At 38.1% G+C, this 24,308-nt stretch overlaps 1 protein-coding gene across 1 annotated transcript in view; it reads right to left on the minus strand.

Moving 5' to 3' along the window:
- Nucleotides 1–4,604: 4,604 nt before the first annotated feature.
- Nucleotides 4,605–24,308, minus strand: part of LOC121295775 (protoheme IX farnesyltransferase, mitochondrial-like) — a 44,059-nt gene continuing 24,355 nt past the window's right edge. The window contains exons 5-7 of the mRNA XM_041220805.1: nt 16,523–16,593; nt 8,967–9,199; nt 4,605–7,251 (exon numbers count right to left, since the gene is read on the minus strand). Coding sequence (XP_041076739.1) covers nt 6,845–7,251; nt 8,967–9,199; nt 16,523–16,593 — 711 coding nt within the window. The 3' untranslated portion in view covers nt 4,605–6,844. The remainder of the gene's footprint in view (nt 7,252–8,966; nt 9,200–16,522; nt 16,594–24,308) is intronic.

Consider the following 24,308-nt stretch of genomic DNA (forward strand, 5'->3'; position numbering starts at 1 on the left):
TAACATACAAATGTGATGTTTAACTTTTATTTTATACAACCATGCGACCAAGAAAAAAAAAAAAAATTTTCCAAATACTTTTTTACAGTAAATAAAAAGAGTTTATAAAAAGTCTTTATTAAAGGCTTTATAATCCGCAATACAATATGTCATTTATATTTATCTAAATATACATTATCTATTCTAATATATATATATATTATATATATATCATATATATATATATATATATATATATATATATATATATATATATATATATATATATATATATATATATATATATATATATATATATATATATATATATATATTATATATATATAAGCGTCGGGCACATAAAAAACAATGTTACAAAGGTTGACCTTTAAATATTATAACAAAAATTCTAAAAGTAATTGTGTTATTTGAAAAGTTTCGCAATCGCAAAAGAACTACCAGATGATAGTACTATCAAGCTACAATATTTCATGTTAGATTTAGAAATGTAACATTTTTTAATTGTTTTAAGTTTTTCGTTAAGTATATGGAAAACTACAAAGCGGTGTGTAATTCAATATGTTAACGTAACATTATTCAGCAGGTTTCATTTGACTTTATGAAGCAACATGATGAGTTATTCCAGGTTCTGATTTGGTCGGTAACTATCATGTTATAAAAGTACAACTCAAACCTTTACATTGAAAAATTAAAAAATTCAAAAAAAAGCAATGGATCTACCGTTTTTTTTTTGATGTTTCGCCAAACTTTTTTTAGTTATACAATTGCATTGTTGTAATAAAGTCGTCCAAGTAAACTGAAAATTGTATTCGTTGTTATCCAGTAAGGTCTAATGCAAAAACTTTTGGCCATAGCTGTACATGCAAATGAATTACAACAAACACCAGCAAAAAGGATAAACGAACTAGAAAATGAATAACAACTTTAAAAAAAAAAAGTCTAATTAATGTATAAGTTATGTATAATGTATTTGTTTACTTATTTACATATAGTTTGTATTCCGGAAATAGTTTGCTGACCTTAGATAAAGAAAGTTCAGTTTAACCCAGCCTCGTTTCAGTGGTGCATATGATCGATGCGATTAGCTGTATAATGTAAAACTTTGCTTGATACACACTGTGATTAAGCACACGTACCGTGACGAATAGAACGGCGTCCACTTTCGTTCTCTTCTAGAGTCCGATTTCCCCCTTAATACGGATTTACTCGGACCTAGGATATATATATTATATATATATATATATATATATATATCTATAATAATATAAATCTGATATATATATATGAGACGACTGGGATTTGGTTCAGGAAACAAGAGTTGAGTGAAAGTTTACATACACTTTTGTGCCCACGTTTTGTAAACCATTTAAAATGTATTAAACTCGATTTACAATCTAATTAAATTAATTTTAATTGAAATGGGATTTTTTCTCATGTTTCGGATAAAAAAAACAACATTTTTTTACAACGAAAACATATGACTTATTATAAACCAACCCTTTTATGATCGTTTTTTTTTTTTGAGACTCCACGAAGTTATTTGCTCCTTACCAACTTTGTTTAATTAACACCTAATTATACTGCATTATAATGTCAACATACATCAATCGTGAAAAACGTTTACTTGTGTCAACACATTTCAAGCTATACTTGGCGAGTGATAGTCGTGTTTGTATACAGACTGAAATAACCACGGGGTTAGAAATCACTGGATTGAATAAACATGTATTATCTACCGAGATGTAAGTTTGGCTAGTTACTAACCTAAAATAAATTTAATAAAACCACTAATCCTTAACCAATCATGGGAGGTTTAGATTCATATCTTTTTATCTGCACGACATTGAGCAGTTAAACAGTCTATTATTATTATTATTATTATTATTATTATTATTATTATTATTATTATTATTATTATCATCATCATCAGTTAAAAAAAACCCTCTACGCTTTGCCTACCATGTAAACAATATTGGCTATGCAGGCTAACCCGCTACTGTGTGGCAGATTGAATGAGGGTTTGCTCCATGCGTAAAGTTTGAGTTTTCCATTTGTTTCCTCAGAACAGCAACTGGAGTCGATTTATGAGTTGTTATACTATCCGTGTTTTAGCTTATATTTCCCACTAAAGAGGCACCTGTTGAAATAGTTTCAGGCTATAAACGTAATCCTTTGCTGGTTTAATTTTATGCTGAAATAAGCATGCAATAAATAGGAAATACGTCAGCGCCCAGCGCCCGGTTCCATACAGTGTGCCAAACCGTGTCAATCAATAGTAAAGTATGCGCTTTCACGAGCGCATGGTTACAATGTATTGTATTTAATGTGGCGATGGGTCTTTGGTCGTTAAAACAAACAAACAATAGTTTTGTATATATATATATATATATATATATATATATATATATATATATATATATATATATATATATATACACACACACACGCCAGCATTGAGGCTGTTTTAATATACCCGTATGTGCAATTACAGTGTTATAGAGTTTTGCTGTTTTCCTGTGGTGTGTGATCCGCATGTTGCTTGCGGCAAAGGCACTACCTATCTCCGCTATACAAATTAGGACCCGTGTGTTATAACTTATAGTGTGTCCGGTTAGCAGATGGACAAAAAAAGCCTTTTTCCCCCCAGTGACAACGGTTATATTACACTTTAATTTTGCACTCCTTTTCTCTATCACAATGCAGAATCAGGCGTATGAATTTGAAAAAAGAATGAGGGCTTGTGTATTTTGGTCCCGTACAATACAGCCCGTTCTTTTCAAACTTTTAATAAAGTTTTTGACGACTGTTATTCTATTTAAGAATGGTGTTTTTTGTTTGTTTGTTTGTTTGTTTTGTTATTGTTTTGTTTTTTACACAAGTTAATATACAGAGACTTGTTTAATTTTTTAAACCTTTTAAATGTTTCTTACATAACATTTTAATTTTATAAAAGGCTCAATCCAAATGTAGGGTCTATATGTAAATACAAATATAGGTCTGGGCCTATCTATAAATATTACGTATCACGATTTAAAAAACAACAACACATTGATATTCATAATAAGAGCAAGCCACTTAACAAATCCACCTTAGCCTAATATATTCACCAAACACCGCATGACCCCCAACTTGCTTAGCTAGAGTCCGGTGAATGGGCCTGGCTAATATTTAATATCCTGCTAAGAGGCTTGCTATACAGTGCGTAACAAATGAACTACAACATAAACCGAATGGTTCACATCTGTTTGCGCCTCTTCTCCTGTCCCAAGAATTAGCATGAGAATGCGGAGAGGCGACAATGCGGAGGTCACCTCTTCTACATGGCGAGGCAAAGACAATACGGGCACCAAGACCACGCTGAAAGAATCGGCCACGGTCCCAGCAGATGTGTTAACATCTCCCGGGGAGCTGTATGAATGACCTTCGCTTCTGTGCGCTGATACCCGCCACAGTCCCTTTGAACCGGAGGAGCAGAGGAAGCGCCACTGAAGGACCCCGAGATCTCTTGAGAGGAAAGATAATTTGGTTATAACTTACTGCATTTATCACGGACAGTGTTTTACTTAAATTCTGAAGAAAAATCTGAACCCGCAGTTCGCCCACAAGTCGGCACCCCGGCGTTAGAAAGCAGGTGCTGCCCCTTGCATGTGTTCCAAAAAATAACCCCTCATTCCACGCGGCCAACGGAGACCTTTTAATTTTAACAAATATGCTTTCAAGCCGGTTTTCAATGACACATGATTTGTTGTAATGCAATTTGTTCCTTTCTATATTCAGTTTAATGTAACACCTCTTAGCATTAACCAGATGGGACGCTATGGCCAGGGCGTTTTTAATAAAATGAAACATTTATTTATTGATGTCCGGGGGGGAAAAGGCATGTAATATCAGATCGTTATTTAGGGATTGGTACAACCCTATACAATTTAATAATAGCGCAGTTTCTGTTAGGTTTACTTAAAACAAACAAACAAACCAAAAAACATACACGTACCCGATTATTCATTTAACCAAACATACCTACTCTTCACGCCGTATATTATGCACGGTCTGAGAGCACTGGAATTAAGACATGGTTAATGTTAATACAATTTACCCTCGGAGTTATTCCCGGTCTGTCTGTTAACTGTTGAGTTTCCGATTTGTGGCAGGATTTGATGTAGTGTGAAGTTGTATTAGTTGTGCAATAAAACAATCGTCTCCCTTTGTGCTTCAAGTATATTATTACCAGCTGTTTCATGCTCAAGGATCTAGGTAAACAAATTTTGTTTAGCAGCAACAGATGTATGTAATTATTATTTTATTTAGTTATATATATTTTTTTTTTTTTTTTTTTGTAGCTAACTAAAAATCACACCTTTAAAAAAAATAAAATATAAATATTTAACGTTTCATGGTGGTCTAAGATTACAAACCTGACTTGGACAAAATGTGTTTGCTGAGAGATTTATATATATATATATATATATAAGATATATATATATCTAGATATATATATATTATATATATATATATATATATATATATATTGATATTTGAAAATATCCACAAATTAAACTCAACATATCTCATTTCAAGGTTTCTCACAATTCCCAACACCCTGACCAGTATTTCGGTAATTAACCACACACAAACACACAATGCTCTTGTAATTGACTCGATGCAAACCGTGTCATGTATCATCGTGCAAACGTTAAGCAGCGTGCGCCAGCACCATGCTGGTTGAATTCCAGTGTGCCTGTAGTAACAGTAAGGCAATCACTGCATTGAAATGCCATTTCTGTGCAGTGTATCCGGCCACTGGTAAGTGTGAAAGTATAGACTTCTTGTACACTTTAGTCCTGTATTTGCAATCAATGGGACCCAGCATGTACCCCTGCCTCGGACATAAGGTTTCGGTTTTGATGTGTGCCTGGGGGTCTGAATAATATTTACGCATGCATACATCTTATGGGGGCTGTTGACTGTGGCAGGTTTTTAAAACTGTACATGCAATATTCTGGAAAGGGTTTGAAGTACAGTTTATAACAGTGATTAATGCAGCAGCTTATACAATTATTGTTTTTTACTTTCTTAATAAAGTATGAACACCACCATTAACTTGTAAATCATTGTTGCTGAAGCGCTTGTATCCTAATCTTAAACCAACACTCTGTTGTTGTACTCCAAGTCTGTGATGCACACCCTTAACTATATTAAACTGTGGGCCTGTATTCAGCCTATACACCAAAGCACAAGATAATACAGCACATTCTTCAAATGTTTAGTGCTTACCCAAGAGCACACTGTAGACTGATCTTTTGCAAACAGATTTAGCATCAGACTTAAGAGATCACACCATTGAAAGCAGTGAAGTCTTCAGTTTTCCTTTTTTGTAAATGCTGTTGATTAAATGATTCAGCAGTGATTTTAATTCCCCTTAACCCTTAAGTATCCTTCAGGGGACGTCCTATGTAGCTTGCACCAGAGTTAGTTTATATATATTCAGTAAAGCACCACAAGTTTTGAACATAATTTTTGCCACAGAAATATCATTTGGGGAAATCATCATTTTAGAATGCAGCACTTGATTTTTTGTTAACACACATAACATATACTGTACATGTTCCCAATTGCAGGGGGCACGTGTAACAGAACTATAATTTGGAAGCTGTTCTACATTCTGTGAGCTGTGTGGATATCAGTGTCAGCACTTCTTTTCCAGGGGCACAACAGAACAAAGATACAAAGATACGTATTTCTAGTACTTGCAAGTCACAAAAAGATAAAAGCAAAGTAAAATGTAAAAGGTACTGAATTTAAAGTGAAGGCTCTAGATAAACCACAGCGAAGAAGTAATAACTGCAAGATGTGGACTACAAAACCACTTGACATGCTTGACCATAGCGACTACAACAACATATCTGGAATACTTATGATGCCGCAAGTGGTGTGGTAGAGTGATTACAGATCTTCTGTTGGCACAAGACTGATTTTCATCTGGAGATTGCTTTAGTACTGTACATAGCAACAGCTGTGACTGTCCTGGTCCTTCTGAATGAAGATCTGGTAAGCAGAGGCCAAACTAGAGTACTGAAAGACAATACTTTAGACAGAGTTTATGAGAGAATAGCACAGCCATCTAGGCTGAGATTTCTGTGTTAAAAACAAAGACAACCCCCTCCAAAAAATTTTAAAAAATCATGTATGGTATTTTATTAAGGGTCATATTTGGTGGTTCACACATTATACCCGTTTATGCGTTTTCTAGTCAAGGCCAATTACTTTGTCCAAGTTTTAATCAGTGCCTTAAGTATTTAAGTTATATAAAAACAGTTAATTACAAGCTTGCAGAGACCAAAAAAAAAAATCAATAATTTGAGAATCTATGCAGCTTTCATATGTGTTGTTATCACGATCATCGTCTTCTGTGTAACAAACAAGGACCAAACTAACAGACCTCAAAGAAATCCGCAATACAGTGTGTTAACTGTCAAATTGAATCGCACAAGCTGGGCTTCGTATTGCAATAAACATTCCCTGAAGTATATGCTGTAACTGTAAGGGAGGGAGGTTATATGGACAAAGCAAATCCTGTGCATATTGCTTGTTACCTAATACGTGAGTACCCTTCATATTCCAACTGGTACTGGATCTATTGAAAAAAAACAATAGCTGTGGCTTGGAAGCAGCGTGTGTCAACAAGGTTATGAGAACATAAATTCCCACCCTCTGAATATCTGTATCAATGTATCCACAAACAAGTATTTTTCTCCTTGATTAACACATGGACACATCATCGTTTGTTTGGTAAAATGATATTTTAAAAAATAAACGCCTCAGTGGTTTTCGTGTGCCACGCCAGTTAACTGTGAGCCACGGATTCGCCTTCCTTGTCCACTCTGTGTTTCTTACAGGTGAGCATGAGGAGCAGCAGCATGGGCAGGTGCCAGAGGCTGCAGAAGAAGAGTTTGCGGGCGCTGCTGCGGTCCGCATCTCTGTAGAAGCCGTACCCAAGGTAGCTGATGTACAGGTTGACAGGGAGGGAGATGAGTGGGAAGGTCCAGCTGGTGACGTCCAGGGCCGGCGCCAGGACAGACAGTCCGGTGAGGGCCAGGCTGTGCCGCAGTGCCACTCTCCGGCAGAGCGCTGGGTGGGTGACGGACATCATGCGGTAGCCTCCCCTGGAGTAGTCCTCCCGCAGATTCCAGCTGAGAGCGTTGAAATGAGGGAACTGCCAGGAGTACAGGATCCCTCCCAGGAGCAGGGCACCTGGAAACACACAGCAAGGCTGTTCAGCGACTCTTTGTTCCTTCATACTCTCGGTATTTTACCTTTAGGTGGGTGGGAACTGAAACATCTATAAAACAGAACTTAAAAATGAATAATGGCTAATTTGTTTGCTTTCCCCCTCCCAACTTCTGGTCTGCATCTTTAAAGCTCTTCTTAAATAAGGCTGCAAGGAAAAAGTGATCAAAGAAAAATGAAGCAATTAGAGTGTTTCCCAGCATACCTCATTTAGATTTCCCTACAGCGATTACAGCATGGAGGCAATTTCATTTACACATGACATACACTGAACAGACTAACTAACAAACTCTACATATCTTGAACAGAAGAACCTGAAGTGGGCAAAACAAGTTTCTGTACCATTCGTCATCATTTCCTATCTCTGTGTTATATATAGGCACACGCACTTCCAATCTACTTTGCTTGATGGCAGTTCAACAGACCACTTGTGGCACAAGATAAACATTACATTTTGTCCAAGCCTGCAGCTACAGTTGGGGGCTCAGTTGAGGGCAGTCTCACCTACAGGCCACAACAGTGTCACCATTTGGGGTCAAAGTTCTGCTGGAGGGAGGATTAGCAGCTGAACCTGGTTGCCTACTTTGCAGACATTAAAAAAAATCTCATGGCCCTAAGGGTTTGTCTTCTCTACTGGTTGAATTTCCCCTGGGTCCAGCGCAGTATTCAATCTTCCTAACCTTTGAAGCAAGTACAGGGCAGCCTTGGAAAAAAGATCTTGCATCTCAGTGGCTCAGTTCCATTTGAATATCTTTTCCATATTAACCCATTAATTACTCTTGCTCACCCCATTAGCAGTTGCATAAATATTTTCCTTATCTTACGCCTATGGTCTCTAGGACACTAGGGATCAACACAGCCTAGTGGTGTCAGTTGAGTTATCAGTCGAGTCACCCCCCACCCTGAATAAATGCTCTTATCTGACACACATGTAGATGTGAAGACCATCGGATGTCTATTGAAATTCCACTCCATGGGTGGTTCAGGCTTATGGTAAAGCATTTAACTTACTTATAGAAAAATGCTGGCAAATGGTTGATTTTTGTGCTTTCCTTTAAATAAAAAAAAAAAGCTCTGTTTTTGTTTAAAATTCTGATGTGGTTCGTCACATGCCATTTATTAATCTCTAAAGTGCTTTGCATGCTCTGCCACGAAGCGCTATATATAAGTTAACACAGAAAAGGCATGAAATCTGATAGGAAATGGATTCAGACACACGTTCAGTGAATTTAAGTATTTAAATGAGCAAAGGTTTCCAATGCACAAACAAGGTCCAGCTGAATTTTGGTCATACAAAAAGGCTAGGAATCATGTAGACAACAAATGCATATAATATATAGCAGACCCTGATATTGATAGGACTACAGACATCTGAAACGATGTTGTATCAGATAGAAATGATGTCATCTTAAAATTAGCTGTACAGTTTAATCTGTGTTTTATTGAATTATTTATTATAAATAAATACACAATATGTAGTACAGGGGGCTGTGTAATATACAAGCAGACTTTCACCCACTGTCATTCAGAGCAAACAGTTCATGCAAGGACTAATTACAATGTGACTGTTGTGTCTGTACCGGACCCATGGGACACCCACTGGATTCCGATCAGCAAATCTAAACAAACAAAGCAGAACAACACACTGCCTCCACTGCAGATGTACATGGTGTACCCACCCACGTCCAGGCTGCCTGTGGCCGCTGTCCAGCCCATAACAGGAGGGATCGCTCCAACGACGGCGCCCACCCAGGTGTTGGTGATGCTCACCCTCTTCAGGGGGGTGTAGCAGCAGGTGTACAGGAAGAGGTTTAGGGCACCCAGGGCTCCCGTTAGAGGGTTCACTGTCAGGGCGAGCAGGGTGATGCCAGGAACTGCACAGGCTGCAGCAAAGCTCACTGCGTGGAGAGGGCTGGGGAAAGACAGAAAGAAACTCTGACTACAAAGCATGCACGGTGCACGCTTAACATCTGGGTGATTCGTTTCTTCATCACAATATTACAAAAAAAACTCAGTTTGTATGGAAAACACTTCCACCAACAGGTTGATACTCATTCCAAAAGGGTAGTTACTAAGACAGCAGGAAACACACCCACACATACGCAAACACATGCAGACAGGCACTCACACACACAAAAAGCACAGGCAGTTCTGTCAACCCACGGCACGGCAGGGTTCCAGCATCTGCCAACCAGCTCTCTGGGTGTCAAAGGCAGTTCCGACAGGCTATGCTCTCAGTGCCTCATGCTATAGCAACATCGCACTTCTACCCCTTGTGCATTACCTGTGACTGACACCAAGGCAGACAGGACGCATCCTTATTCTCACAGCCAACACCCAGGGACTTCCCTGCAGACAGATGGATCTCATGACATCAGGCTGTGCATGAAGGCCTTGACAGTATTTGTCATACAAGCTATCTGCATTGCCTTCCTTGCTCTCCCTGTTGGTACATTACCATACAGCGTGCTCATGTTCAGACCTCAATAATCGGAAGGCATTCTTTATCTTGCCTTCCTCCAGTGTTCATGCCTTCACTGGTACTCTACAAAGTCTCACTTCCCATGACCACGAATCCTACTGTGCCACTGTTACCAAAAACCAATACAAAAGTTGATACAATAGTTTTCAGCCGAATAAAGAATTTAGCAATATTATACGTGTTGCAGTGGAACGTGGTAAGAGTGCAGTTCTGGTGATCTAAGTGAGAACTGCTTCAATTAGGGTTTAAATTAAATATGCATCTATATGGTCCCATTCTTTGGTGCATATGCTTGTGTGACCCTAACACTATGCTAAACACTGATTTGTATAGCATTAAATAGTTTCATATGCTTCAATCGTACACTTAGCCCAAGGGTCCTTCCTTACGCAGCAGATTTCTGTTAACTTCATATCCCATCTGCCGAACATATGATTGTCATTATCAGAAGAATCCCATTACAAAGAAACGCATAATAGTCATGCATTAAAGCAATTAGAAAGCATGCAGCAGTTTTAAAGTGGAATGAGCTAAAGTATGCAATATGACAAACTGACATATGAAAACGAAAAATAATAATAATAATAATAATAATAATAATAATAATAATAATAATAATAATAATAATAATAATAATAATAAATACTACATTTAGTGCCATGGGTCATAGGTCAGCTATCAAATGTGATCAAATCAATCCATTAGTTGAATACTGATCCAAGTTAGAAAACACAGCAATAAGAATGAAGAAACAAACAAACAAACACAACAAAACACAGGTACAGGTTGAAGAATTTGACTTGTGTATATGTCTCTTTATAGTGTGTTTACACATTCACAAGATGCTCATGATAAACAGACGCTGTGCTGTTCTTGAGCTTTCAGAACACAAGTAAACAAACCCCTAGGCAGGTGACAGATGAACCAGTGACCTTTCAGCCACGAGGCAAACAATCAGACAGAAAAAGAAAAAAACACAATTAACCGGGCAAAACATGTTTGTGGGACACCTATTTTATTTGTCTTTGTTTCCAAAAACCCATGTGTGTGTTCCCTAAAATAAAAATAATTTTTTTAAAAAAGTATAATCTGGGTATTCGAAACACTGGAGCCTTCAATTTGTCTACTGGGCTAACACTAAAAGGTCTCATTTATTCTAAACGAGAATGTTCAAAAAAATGTTGGATGCTATTACCCTTGACAAATGCTTTCACACTGCAGCCCCTTTAAGCCTACAGGCAAGCCTGTGCTTTTACATGCTTTAGAGCCACTCACAGTATTAGCCAAACAGACAGTGTGTATACACATTGTCTTCATGTGAATCCTTGGGTTATTAGTAAAATCGACCATCAAGACTCTCACAATGCTGGATGTACAAGCCTGGGATTTGGTTGTTGAAAGGCTGGTGATTGAGAAGATCATTGGTATCCCTCTCACTGTCACAATGATCATTTTACAGTTACTGAGAACCATAGAGCCCGTAACCCTGAGCTCTGTTAGTTTATTCTGCTAGTTAGGGAGAGACAGAGAAAAAGATGCTAGCTTCCTAAAAAAAAAAAGGATGCAAGATTTTTAAACATAAGGGTGTTTTTAATTATGTGTCTAAATTAGTGTCAAACTACAAGGCGTGAACTTAAAATACTTGTTTTTGGATCCCCTTTCTTCCTTAAGTTCCTGGTCTACAAATGACTCGGTATAACTAAATAGACTTACCAACACCATACACCATGACCTACCACATCCAATATGTGTAAAAACTTCTGAAACAACAGTAGTTACTTCAATTTAGTGGCAGTTCTTACAAAATGCAACAGGGTCATTTCGTGAACTGTATACATTACTCAAAAGAGGTGCCAGCTCCCAGTCTCAGACAGGAAAAGGTCATGCGTTGCAAAGCATCCCACTGGGGTTTCTTTAGACAACGCAAGAACAGAAACAGAAATATGAATATCAAATGCTGACGACGCCGGGAACAGAGGACAGAGGTCGGTATCAGGAGGCGTGCCATCAAGGGTGGTGGGAGTTCCAGTGACCTGACCAAGTTTGACCTCTCTGCTAGAGGAGGAGTGGACCTGGCTCCCTTCGAGCTGCATCTTCCTCTCTGCAGTCCTTCTTGCAAGCAGAGTCCCCATTTAACACAACGCATGTGACACCCTGTTTAAACTGCAACATCTGGACAGTTTCCTAACATGACAGGGAAATACAAAGCCCTCAGATTTATCAACTGTCTCTGAAGCAATTAAAGACTACGACAAATACAGGCAGCCAGGGTCGATATGCAAGGGGGGGGGTGACTGTGCTGGATTTTCAATTAAACAAATGGCGCTGCTTGTACAAAGGAATTCCTCCATTGAAATGCAACAGGCATTCAGAGTTATGACAGAGAAGACTAACCCTAGGACTTTGTTAAATGGGATCGCCAGACCTGCTTTATATCTCTATTAATGTGTTCAATTCAAGTTCATGGGCACAATGAGTAATCACAAGGATAGCAAGCTCCTGGTTTATCAAAGTGCTGTATCTGATTGTGACTGGATGACTCCCATTTTATGAGTCACTGCGTTGCTTCTGAGGTCTTGCACATAGAGAATGAGCAATATTCAGTGCAAAACATACTGAAAATGATGTGCAATTATGTACAATTGAAACAACCAGCCATGGCAGTCTGATGTTATGAGGTGTCACACAAGAAATCTGCACCTACTTCAAAAAAAGATTATAAGAAAATCGTTAGGAAAGCCGCAGATTCTTATTTTAAAAAGCTGTCAGATATCAGATTTTAAATGATAAATGAAGTACCAACTGAAACCAATTCAAGTATGCAGTGACCCGACGTTTAAAAACACATTTTGATTAAATTAAAGAACAAAAAATGTGTTTAAAGTCAGAGGTCAAAAAAACGTCAATAAAAAAAAAAACAAAAGACTTTTGAAGTCCTTGCTTCGAATCTGGCTTGGTAAAATTATTACAGTGCTCTTTACAGTCTTTAGGTGGACAAAAGTCAGCAACACAAACCCACCAGTGCTGGGGAGAGGTCTGTGGAGAGAGGGTCCTTCAGGTTAGGATTAGCCCTTTAAGCCCATTTCACACTAGCATGATCTACCCAGGCCAGAAACTTTCACGCAGGTGCGGCTGTTTGTTGTTGCACTGGCTCACAAATGGCAGTCAAGCATTTTGTCTCACTCAACCCGGGTCAAACTGTCAGATCCCAAGTTGGGTCACTGGGACCCGGGTTAACCAGGGACCAGCCCAGGTACGTAGTTTCACACTACACAGGATTGCGACCCGGATCCAGACCCAGGTAGGAGAACCAGTGTGAAAGGGGATTTAGATCTGCTAAATTCTACTCAAGCAGGGCTTAAAGGGCTATGTCTTAAAGGGCTATGTCTTACTGTCAACAGGGACTGGCAACCTCTCTAACCCTTTGCGTGCCCACAGGCATTTTTTTTGGATCTGAAAGGTTAAGGTGCATCTGTGGAGCTTGTGGGGCAGTTAAAAACACATCCAATGTGCTTAACAGACTGGTTATCCCTCAATGTCCATAAGCACTGCATACAAAACTTTTTCTAATGAAAACACAACATCAATTCAGCATTCTACACCCCCCTCATTCTTTCCAGGATGGTGTCAGTATCTTTAATTTGTATTCAGAAATTTTCAGCAATAAATTGGATATGCTTTTGGTCTGACCGAGAAAAAAAAAAAAGAATCGTTCAAAAATACTAAAGATAAAACAGAAATAACATCCAGTTGTTTGTTTATTTGTTTTTAAAACAACAAAGAAAGAAATTCTCCTTTCAAAATCTTTTCGTTGGGTTAATACAGTGAGGAATTACCTAATTAATGTTTACATAAGGCCTTTGACAGGGATACTAGCCAGACACAAAAATAAGTTATCAAGAAATATTCAGTTATCCAAACAGAGCTGAGGAAATGTAACCCTTCAGCTGTGGCAGTCGCAGGCTTTTTGATGTTGTTTTGATTGTAATGGACCCTTTATTTCAATTTCAAAGAGGCTGTTTTGCATAGTTTATATCACCTGCTATACCTGGACCCTTTGTCATCCTCTTTGAACAGCCTGCAGACAGCCAGACAGCAGAGAAACACAAACAGCAGCTTGAGTCTGTACTGCCGCAGTTCATTATTGTGATGGGCTTGTGTATTCTCTCCAGACAATGCATTTTAAAACTTCAGTTTCCAGTTCTCCTCAACGCTAATGAAGAGAGACAAACAGCGGGCTTCCATTCTATGGTTACAGTTATTAACCAGTGAAATGTGTTTCATCAGAATTTTGTATAGAATGAAATCGCAAAACTTTGACTTTCGATACCTGAATAAAACTGAATATTTCCAATTCCTTTTACCAGATGCACTAATGATATGCCTGTACTAACTCATAGTGGTAACAGACATTACAGTTGGTTGAAAATGTTACTAAGCTTGGTAAATAATAGGGATGTGCTTTTGGTAAATTTTTATGAACGTGTAAACACTTTGCAACGTCAACGTTTAAACCATATCTACACACACGCACACACACCCACACACTCTCTTTATATTACATTGTGATTCTGACTGCCATGATTAGTATTTTCTAAGCAAATAAACCCTAAATAAGCAAATCATGTTTTAAAATCGCAAAGACTGTTACAAAGTAAAACATGTACACATCAAAGTATATACTGAAATGTTTCTATTTATGGTTGTAATTAAAGTTAAGACATAACTATATATGGTACTATATACATATTGAATACATTTTCTGATAGTAAATTGTTTTTAGAATAGTGTGTTTCTAAAAGTTAATTTAACAACAAAAAACAGGAACCTACTAATGTTTTTTTTTTTTTTTTTTTTAATAAGTAACTTTGACCAAAATTATATGGTTTAAAAAAAAAAAAAATGTAAAAAAGAGATAATTATCACGCACTCTACAATGCGAATGCACAGTGGCTACAGTAACGCAAAAGCGAGTTGTGCTTACAATTGAAACAAAGTTGGAAATACTTTCACTGGAAAAGGTCATTACCAGGGATACAATAGCACAATATTCTGGAATTGTAAAGAGCATTGTGACTGATATTAAAAAGTCTGCCTCAGAGATTTAAAAGTTTGCGGTCTTTGATAGTAGGGGTGGGACTTTTGCATTACAGTTTCCGCGTACGCGAATCAAACTCCACTCTCCTTTACATACTGTACTAGTGTACATAAACCTCCCAAACATTGCCACAAGTCCTATTTTAAATGCCAAATTAACACACAGTCAAGTAATATATTAAGTAATTAATATAATGTTTGCCTTCTTGTGCAGTTAATTGTATATGGTCAAGTATTACTAAATAACGTACAAAGTATTGAAATTCACGTATCCACACACCTTTACATTAAATTGTAAAAAAAGATGCCTGGCCTACCTGTTTGAACTGTGTCTCAGGGGTCCTTTATTTTAGTGCAGTAGTTCCAACATACAAATAACAATTGTACTAAACAAACGGCCATTCGGTCCATAAGCTTACAGAACAATTTCAAGTGAAAAAAGCCTTCCACCTATGGGAAGATTGGGGAATGGGTCTCACGAGTCTGTGGTAAATAAAACTTTTTCTCCCTTTAAAAGTTTTGTATGAACAACTGCAGTTTTGTTTAATTTTTCCAGTCTTGCTGTTATTGTTTTATGGGTAGGCACAGTATTGGGATAATCTTACATCGATCACACGCACTGTCCTCATAGGGGATAACGTGATCACGCCCTGTTCAGCCAAATCTATAGCAAATGTTGTTATGGATGTTTGCTTTTTATTGTCATCAGTTGCTCCATCCACAACAATTCTGAATATTTTCATTTCAAACTGTGAAGCATTGAACTTGTGTTTTTGTGGTACGGCAATTTTGTTTGGCATAATTATTTACATACCACGGTTTTCTCGTTCCTCAAAATACTTCTAAACGTGGCTTCCTTTGTTTAGAGATGCCATTTTAAATATAGAACAAACTCTTGGCTTCTATCGTTCAGAGATGCCATTTTAAATATAGAACAAACTCAGAAAAAACACTTGACTTCCTTTGTTTAAAGATGCCATTTTAAATATATAACAAACTCAGAAAAAGCACTAACACCCTGTCATGGAATAGATACCATACCATGCCTACTAAAGGCATAAACACACACAGTGCACCAATGAAGCGCCAGATCGACCGAGATTAAAACCCGCCCCAGTGTCAATACCTTTCTGTTGCACCAATTAGAAAAGCTACTTTGGAGCAATTGCCAAACCTCTTCCTTTTTATAATATCCGCCCTTACTGCGGCACTAGAGCAGTGTAATACGCAACAGACTACTTATGATAAATTACTAAAATTAATGCATAAAAAATATGTGTTTAGTGACATTTGTCACGACCGGTTATATGTCTAGCATATTATTAAACGTTTTACAACATCTTTAGAGTTTATACGTATAAACTTTCCATCACTAGTAAATAATACTCCAAGCAGAAAAATCAATAGAGGATTATACAAAATACAAATAGCGTAATTTTAAACAGTATATATACTAAAACTTATAGCTCTCTATTTGTGCGGTGCTCATAACTCAGCTCTGTAGCAGTACAGCAGTTCTACTCCCAACTGTATCTCACAGGCTATCTTATGTAAACAGGAGAAGAGGAAGCGACAGCGAAGCAAGCAGAGAGGAAGGCCCGCCCCATTCTCCCATTACACAAGGAGGCAGGTGTGCAGGAGAAAAGGTCACTGTACCTGATCTGGCCTCTAACCAGTGGCCTGTTCTTGGTCCTGTTCATGTTGGAGTCAAAGGGAACCTCAAAGTACTGCAGGGAAGAAGAGAGACAGCAAGAAGACAAAGGGTTAGAATAACAGGCACTCAACAAAAGGGATCGCAGCAGGGTTCAGCACTCTGCCTTGTTTGGGAACACAGTTAAAAAGGCTGGAGGAATAAGGGGTCCCTCTCAAGTGTGGTGTGGAATGCTTTACGACCTAAGAGGGCCTTTTTTTCTGCTTGCTCTTTCAGAAATAAGTGCTATTCAGTCGTGGTTCTTAATTTCTTCTTCAAGAGACACTGGAGAGGAGCAGGACTCTCCAGAATGCGTTAAAGCAGATTTGATTAAGCGCTGGGCATTTATTTGATTTATTTATTTATTTAAAATTGGCTAACTAATATTGACACCCTTCCATCCTAAAGATAAGGGTTTTAGAAGTCTAAACATCAAGAACAGTGTCACTGCTGTATTTGTTTGTCTCACAGTCCACTCAAAATTATGCAGGCAGGCCAAATAATATGGATTAGCCTTAGCGTGTGCATAATATAAAGCCAATTTATTTCACATTCAACATTAAACAGGATTTTCTAGATACAATTACACTGTGCTCATACCATCTTATGCAGAAATACATGCTACACTAATTATTAAAAAGCGATAGGTTTTCTGATGTTATACAAATTCCTGTGCTTGTTTCTAAAGTTTTAGCGTTTAAGTGGAAATTATACAGAAAATCCTAGTTCACAGCAGGGTTGCAATAAAGGGCTTAATAGAACCTAGTTCCGCAATCAGTGACACAGGGCCTGGGTGCAACAAACAACAGAGCATCCTAGATCCATTCTTGCACAAAAATTACATGATCGATTATTAGTTTTTACTGTTTGCTCTGTGGTTTTAGTGGCCTTTTCCTTTTATGGAGATAATAACACGAGTTTCCACAGCAGGTATGAAACACACACATAAAAAATAAATAAATAACTTGTGTATGTGCTTGGGTGCAAGAATATAAATGGGAAGGAAAAAAACATAATACATCACTTAATGCAATGAATATCTGGAACCACTAGATATGAAAAATGGTACACAAAAAAGAACTAATAAACAGATGCCTTTACTGCCTGTTTTCTGGCTTATTAAGAAGAACACAGCTTCAATATAACCAAGCCTCATATATTTACAAAACACTGTCACAAATTAATACATCGTTTGCAAATACACGCCCATCCACTTGTACTGTACAGGACACATTAGAATATACAAGACTCTTCCAGGGTGGATTAAACTAGATTAAGCAAGTGTTTTGATGGTTTTTGTAATATATAAATACCAGTAAAGACAGTTCTTGAATTTTTCACACTGATTACCACTGTTTGACTGACTTGTATAAATTATTACCCAATTGCTGTGATTCATCACTTTAGTTCTACCCCATTTCATGAACTTTTAAAAGATACATTTGGTGTTCCTTACCCACATGTCAAAAATACCCCTAACTGGCGTACGACATTGTACTGAGCAGAAAAACCTAAAGCATATACTGGAGAACACTCTGAGCCGCCTGGACAGCTGTTTTGCATTTGTAAGTGACAAATATGTTTCCAGTTTAACACTGTTACATACAACGAGCTGTAATTAAGTTCTGTGGAGCTTGATGTACATACATCAAGTGGAGTGTCATGTTGTTTCGTATTTGTGAAGACTTTTTTTTTTTAACGCGATCATCTGTTTCGCATCAGTTCTTTTCAGTACTTCTCATTCCTAGACCCATCTGTTATTACTGAGGGGCTCTGCTGTTTATATCATTACACTGGACACCAAGAACAGTGATGGAATGTCTCAATTAAGAATGGCTTGTATTGATAGGATGACAACACCACTTGACAGATTATGACGTGCCCCACCTACAATTCTACAGTTTATGTGCGAGAACTGCTAGGCTGGTTATATCCCTCACCAAGAAAAAAAACCCATCGCATTACAGCTGCCATTTCATAGGGATTAACTTTATCATGCAAAGTTTCACACAGCGTTCAAATAAGATTTGGATACCCAGAAGACCTTGTGTAAAATAATCTTCCCAATACCCATTTTCATCCCGACTGGACAATCAACTGGTTCTGAAAACCTTAGGAACTTTGACACTCCTCAAGGTTCTAGAACACATTTTATTTTAAAATGGTATAGCAGTACAACGCTGTGGACAGAAATCACGGACAAACAAATGTGACAACCACAGTATTGCACATGCATTTGTCTCTACCTATTCCCCACAGGAGATTACAATAGTGATACCGCAATATAAAGATACCCTTTGGCTCTCATTGGTGATATTGCAGTACGTAGTTTTGTTTTGTGCCTGGAGGGCTCACATGAAACTTGTCTCACCAAACTAAAGCAACCTTTACCTTCACCCAAAATAACATTTACCTTTGGGTCACTACATGTGTGAGTTCTACCACATGCCTTAGGATTGGCTAATTGATTGTGTTCTGCTCAGCAGGGCTGAAGAAACAACAAACAAACACCACTAACTGGCTATTTAAAGAGTCACAATCTTCCTTTCTTTAATGGCAGCTTCACTTGTGTGTGGTTTTTCTTTTGCTTTCTAAGAGCATATCGGAATGAAGATCATGCCCAATAAGGATCCTCAAAATATGGACTCAGGTGTTTGGGTTTTGTCTCTACATTGTGAAAACAATAGCTGCCTTTGAATTATTATTATTATTACTTACACTGAACCTCACATACACCCACTTCAGTTCTCTACCAGATACATAACCATATATTTAGGCACCACCAGGGAAGTGCAATTTGAAGCTGCTGGGCAATTTTTATAATAAAGGCTTGTCTTTAGCTCAGGATCTGTTGCATAAATCTAAAATTACAATTGACCACCTCATTTTTTCGTTTCATCTTGTCGGGTATGAAATTGCTACAGCTTTTAGCTATGCCTGCCTGCTGCTCTTCAAGAGTTCACAGCAAGGTGAAGCATATGAAGGCGAAGCACAACTACTTCAATTATTAAAATCAGGTACAAACATATACTATCATACTGGCAAAATATGCACAAACACATGGGGGTGGGGTGCAGTGGTATACAGTACTTACTTTGCATGTGAATAACTGTCAATAGACATACAATTGGGGAATAATAAAAACTGACTACTGATTTCAACACATATCTGAATTTCAGCTAGCTTCAAGAGTTACTGCATTACCCTTCGTGGGAAGACACTTTGGAATGACAGCCTACCTTGATGGACGGTGTCCTTCAAGTATAAAACGATTTATTCTGCAAAGTTCAGCAACATGTAGTGGCCAAGCGACCTTATAGCAAACTGTTGCTGAAATCAGATCATCAGATAGCTTTGTCTTGCCACGTAATTCTGAATGACCCCCAAACAATGACATCTGAGAACTCTAGAAGGTGCTCTCTGACCCCCCCCCCCCCCCCCCCTCGCTGGTCCTATGAAGCAGGTAAAGGGGGCACAGGCATTTCGTATGATCACAGCCTAAGCACATATGCTGCTCCTTCATCTTCATGTTCATCAGTGGGATCAGTCTATTAGTATTATTTTTATTTCAAAAAGTACATGCGTACGCAATAGGGTTGTGTGGTGCACAGCGTTCTAATCGGCTGGCGGTCTATCATTATGTAATCCAACACCGCACAGGGTCAAGGGGTTACCTAAGCTACCAGCTGCCACTTTTTGTTGCTGGAAACACTAGTGTGAATTTAGTTTATACAGTAATCCCATACATTTTTCTAGAGTTGCACTGCAGTAGAGCACTAACACACACACCATATGTTTTTAGCCCTTGTATTTCAAACAGCAGCCCCCACCACTTGATCAAAAGTACACAGACTTTACGCAGAGTGCTTTATTAATGGTTACCTATCGCATTCATACTGCGGATTCAAAGCTGTCGAATGATTAGCTATTCCGGTTCAACAGAAACAATAAAACAGCTACAAAACATACAGCTCCATTTAGTAAAATTAGCCACAACAGAACAATTATTTCTAGTCAGCAATGTAATTTACATTTTCCAGTTTTCCAAATGCAAGACAGCTGGAAGTAATTGTATAGTACCATTCAGCTAAAAGGGCTAAAGGCTTGAGCAATTCCTATTAACTTGAACTCGAATAAGACTTTCAAAGGCAGGCAACAAAGAATCAACGGCTCCATTTACATAGGCGGATTCATCACTTTACTTACAATCATCTCCCCACATGCATTTTTAATACCTTACACCACGAATCACTTATTAATTATGCATCATTTCATACAAAATATATACACGGTATTGGGGAGCTATTTGAAAATATTTATAAGTATAGCCGTAAAACACAATGTAAATTACTATTGCTTTTATAATATTTATGTAATGGGTGTTGCTAAGCACCATTATGTTTGCAAATACTGGAAAAGCCCAGCAATTCTCTGCAGTCCCTTGAGCAAGCCACATGTTCTAATATAACAGAATTAATTCCATCTTAAGGAACCTCTCTGATGTAGCAATGCCTGTTGCTCTACCTCTTTGTAAGGGCAACCTGATGCTCTATTTGTAAGGGCCCACCTCTATATCTATATATATATATATATATATATATATATATATATATATATATATATATATATATTTCCCACCTGGCTTGCTAGTCACACTCCAGACCCTTGCCTGTTGCAATATACCACGCCTGTCACTTCGAAAGAAAAGAGGGTTTTTGTTACATCAAAGGGAACATATAAAAAGGTAACACAAATATCCAAATTATTATTTACTTCACAGTGACAGCCGGCATGCCTTTACTGGCGCTGCACTTTTCAAGCCATTGTGCACCGCATTTGTTTTTAATTGACCCCGAACAGTTAACATGACGGACAGGGCCAAGCTTGGCTGATTGAAAATGGCAAAGCCAGGTGTGGGAGCCTTGCCTTTGCGTTGTAACTTTACAGAGCAATTAGACTTCATCACTGCCTTTATGGCAGATGGAGTGCAGTGAAGGCAGTGTTGTTTTTGTACCCCCACCACACACACACACACACACACCCAGCGGCATGCCAGGTTTAAAAAAAAAAAAAAAAAAAAAATTGAAGTATGTGTTTTTCCAAAGTTCCATGTTATTATAAACTGACAGCGTACAAAAAATAATCTGTGAAAAATAACTTCATAGGATCTGCTCCATTGCTGACAAATATGATGATATGCAGGCTGCTTCTAAAGCAGTGAGAAAGAAAGAAAGAAAGAAAGAAAGAAAGAAAGAAAGAAAGAAAGAAAGAAAGAAAGAAAGAAAGAAAGAAAGCGTATTATATAATGCAGGTCACAATCTGGCAGAACTCTTCTGTAAATTAATGTAATAATAAATGTTGTGGAGTAGTATTGCTCATGTGTCTAATACACGTTTCCCGTTACAAAGTGTAAGTCAAGCATGTCCTCACTTTAGAGACCTGATCATTTCACCAGCAGTCTACCTGCTGGTCAGTGAAGCTCTTTGTACGAGTTTAGCTTGGTTGAACTTCTGCCTGCCCAAGTTTGGATCCTGTTTCAGTAAGCTGGTGATGTGTGGGAAGGGGTTAATTAGCGAGCCGTGCACGTCTAGATGCAGAACACACATTTGGAGGAGAGGAAGCGGAATGAACCAACACACACACACAGCATGATTAATAAGCAGCCAGCCCATCATCCAGAGCACATGGATCTGCTGTCCTGTTTCAGCTCAGAGGAATCCCTCCTTATCTTTAATCCAACACGAGAAAGGCCTCCTAGTGCACTTAATCTAGAGATGGAAACAGAAAACATTCTGTGCGTACCACCACGAAAACATGCCATTATATTAAGAATCCTAACTAAAAACGTATACAATGATACATGCCTTCATCCCTTTAAATCCAGCAGTGTTTTACCAGTTTGGGTCTGTTTTATTGATCTACAGAATCTAGTTACCACTGGTGTCTTAGTAACAATACTTCACACTTCAAAAGATGACGTTGACGTTGGTATTCATAGCGTTGTACACAAGGGCCAGTGGCATTTATCCACTGCTACTCCGATCCGATGTGTGGAGCTCCGTTTGGTTTTAATACGGTGTAAGATGAAATGAAAGGGTAATATGCATTTAAAATGATTTACACAGGATAAAAACACGCAGTTTACACACAGCTGCAACACATTACTAAGAGACAAGGGAACATCCACACATCATCTCACCATGCGGTGAAACACTTCACAGGTAAAATAAAACCGAAACTCTCCAGACGCTGAGGACAGTTCATTACTCATTTTCATGCGCAAACTGTTAAATGAAAGTACCTGCATCCTTTACTTCAAAGGAGAATAAGATCTGGAGTCATTTTTAAAAGTAGCACCTTTGCAGGCACTCTGGGAAGTTGAGAGGCTCTCAGAGTCAAACTTCTCACAGCAATTCCAATTAAACTTACATTCTAGACAATTCTAGACTGGGAAAGGGCCTTGTCCTGGCAGTTGGCAGAGAATAGTCCTTACCTGATTAATGGCCTTAATACTAGATGAACCAGGACTGTAAACTCTGCTACGATCTTTACATGCTGATTTTCATTAGGGTTTACTTGCTGTTTATAACATGTTTGATAGCAATGCAGGTACACTAACTACAAAATCTAATTGATTCCAGTTTAGAATTAATCAACTTCAGTCCTTCTTGTTTAATCTGTCCGAACACAGTCGCCCACCCCCTATTGACTTGCAGTAGTACTGTCATATTAAAGTTTGGACCTGCCTGCTATCACTTTGGAGTTTACACAGATTACAAAACAGTAAACAAATAAAAACATAATTTAAAAGTATTAAATAAATAAATGCAAATGTAGCTCTCACGTATCCACCTGAAAGATGACGGATTTCAGTATTATTATCCTGTCACATTTCCCTCCTGGTGAAAACCCAATTCAGTAACTTGCAAGGAATTGAAAAGTGACCCTTTCACACTGACTCCAAGTCACCCGCCTGTTTTCAACAGTCCTCAATACACAGACAAATTACACACAAATTATGATAAAGCAATTGTTACTTAATGCAACAAATTCACCTTGTGCATAACTGCTATATATACACATTTTTCCTTATGCATGTTTGATTTACTATTGGTCAGGATTTATTTTGTTAATAATGATTAATTAGACTTCTCTGGCAGAATATTAACTGGCTCGATTGATTTGATGCCATTAACAACCCCCCGCCCCCCTTTATATTGCCCCTCTCGTACAGTACCAGGTGGATAATAAAGTGTGGTTAACACACACAAAGCCAGAGATGTTTAGGCGTGGATCATCATCAATCGATAGCGGCCCCATCTGAGGGTGTTTGCCAGGCAAGTCCAGTTAGTTCCTCCTGAGCCGCTGAGATAAAGTTAAGAGATATGAGGGGGGCCCCCATCAATCTTGCAGCAGGTTACAGGGGAGTTTAAAAAGAAAGAAAAAAAAGTGGCACTATCTAACCGGATTCCGCGTTCCATTACTCCCAGCTCAAAAACAAGGTGATATCCATCATCAGTCATTACAAGTTTGTGTTCACTCACACAGTCATCTGCCTGTGACCAAAAGAGCTAATTTATACTACAGGGGCATTCATTAAGTGCTCCCAGCTTGGCTTGGCAGTGTCAAGATCAGCTCTGGTATGGCTTTTGAACTGCAATGCTACATTGCTATTAGGCACATGTCTTTCAATCTGTGATTTACTCAGAAAAAAAAAAAATGACACATCTTCCAGTGCTGCTGTTTCAATGC

The sequence above is a fragment of the Polyodon spathula genome, chromosome 20 (assembly GCF_017654505.1).
Source record: "Polyodon spathula isolate WHYD16114869_AA chromosome 20, ASM1765450v1, whole genome shotgun sequence".
NCBI lineage: Eukaryota > Metazoa > Chordata > Actinopteri > Acipenseriformes > Polyodontidae > Polyodon > Polyodon spathula.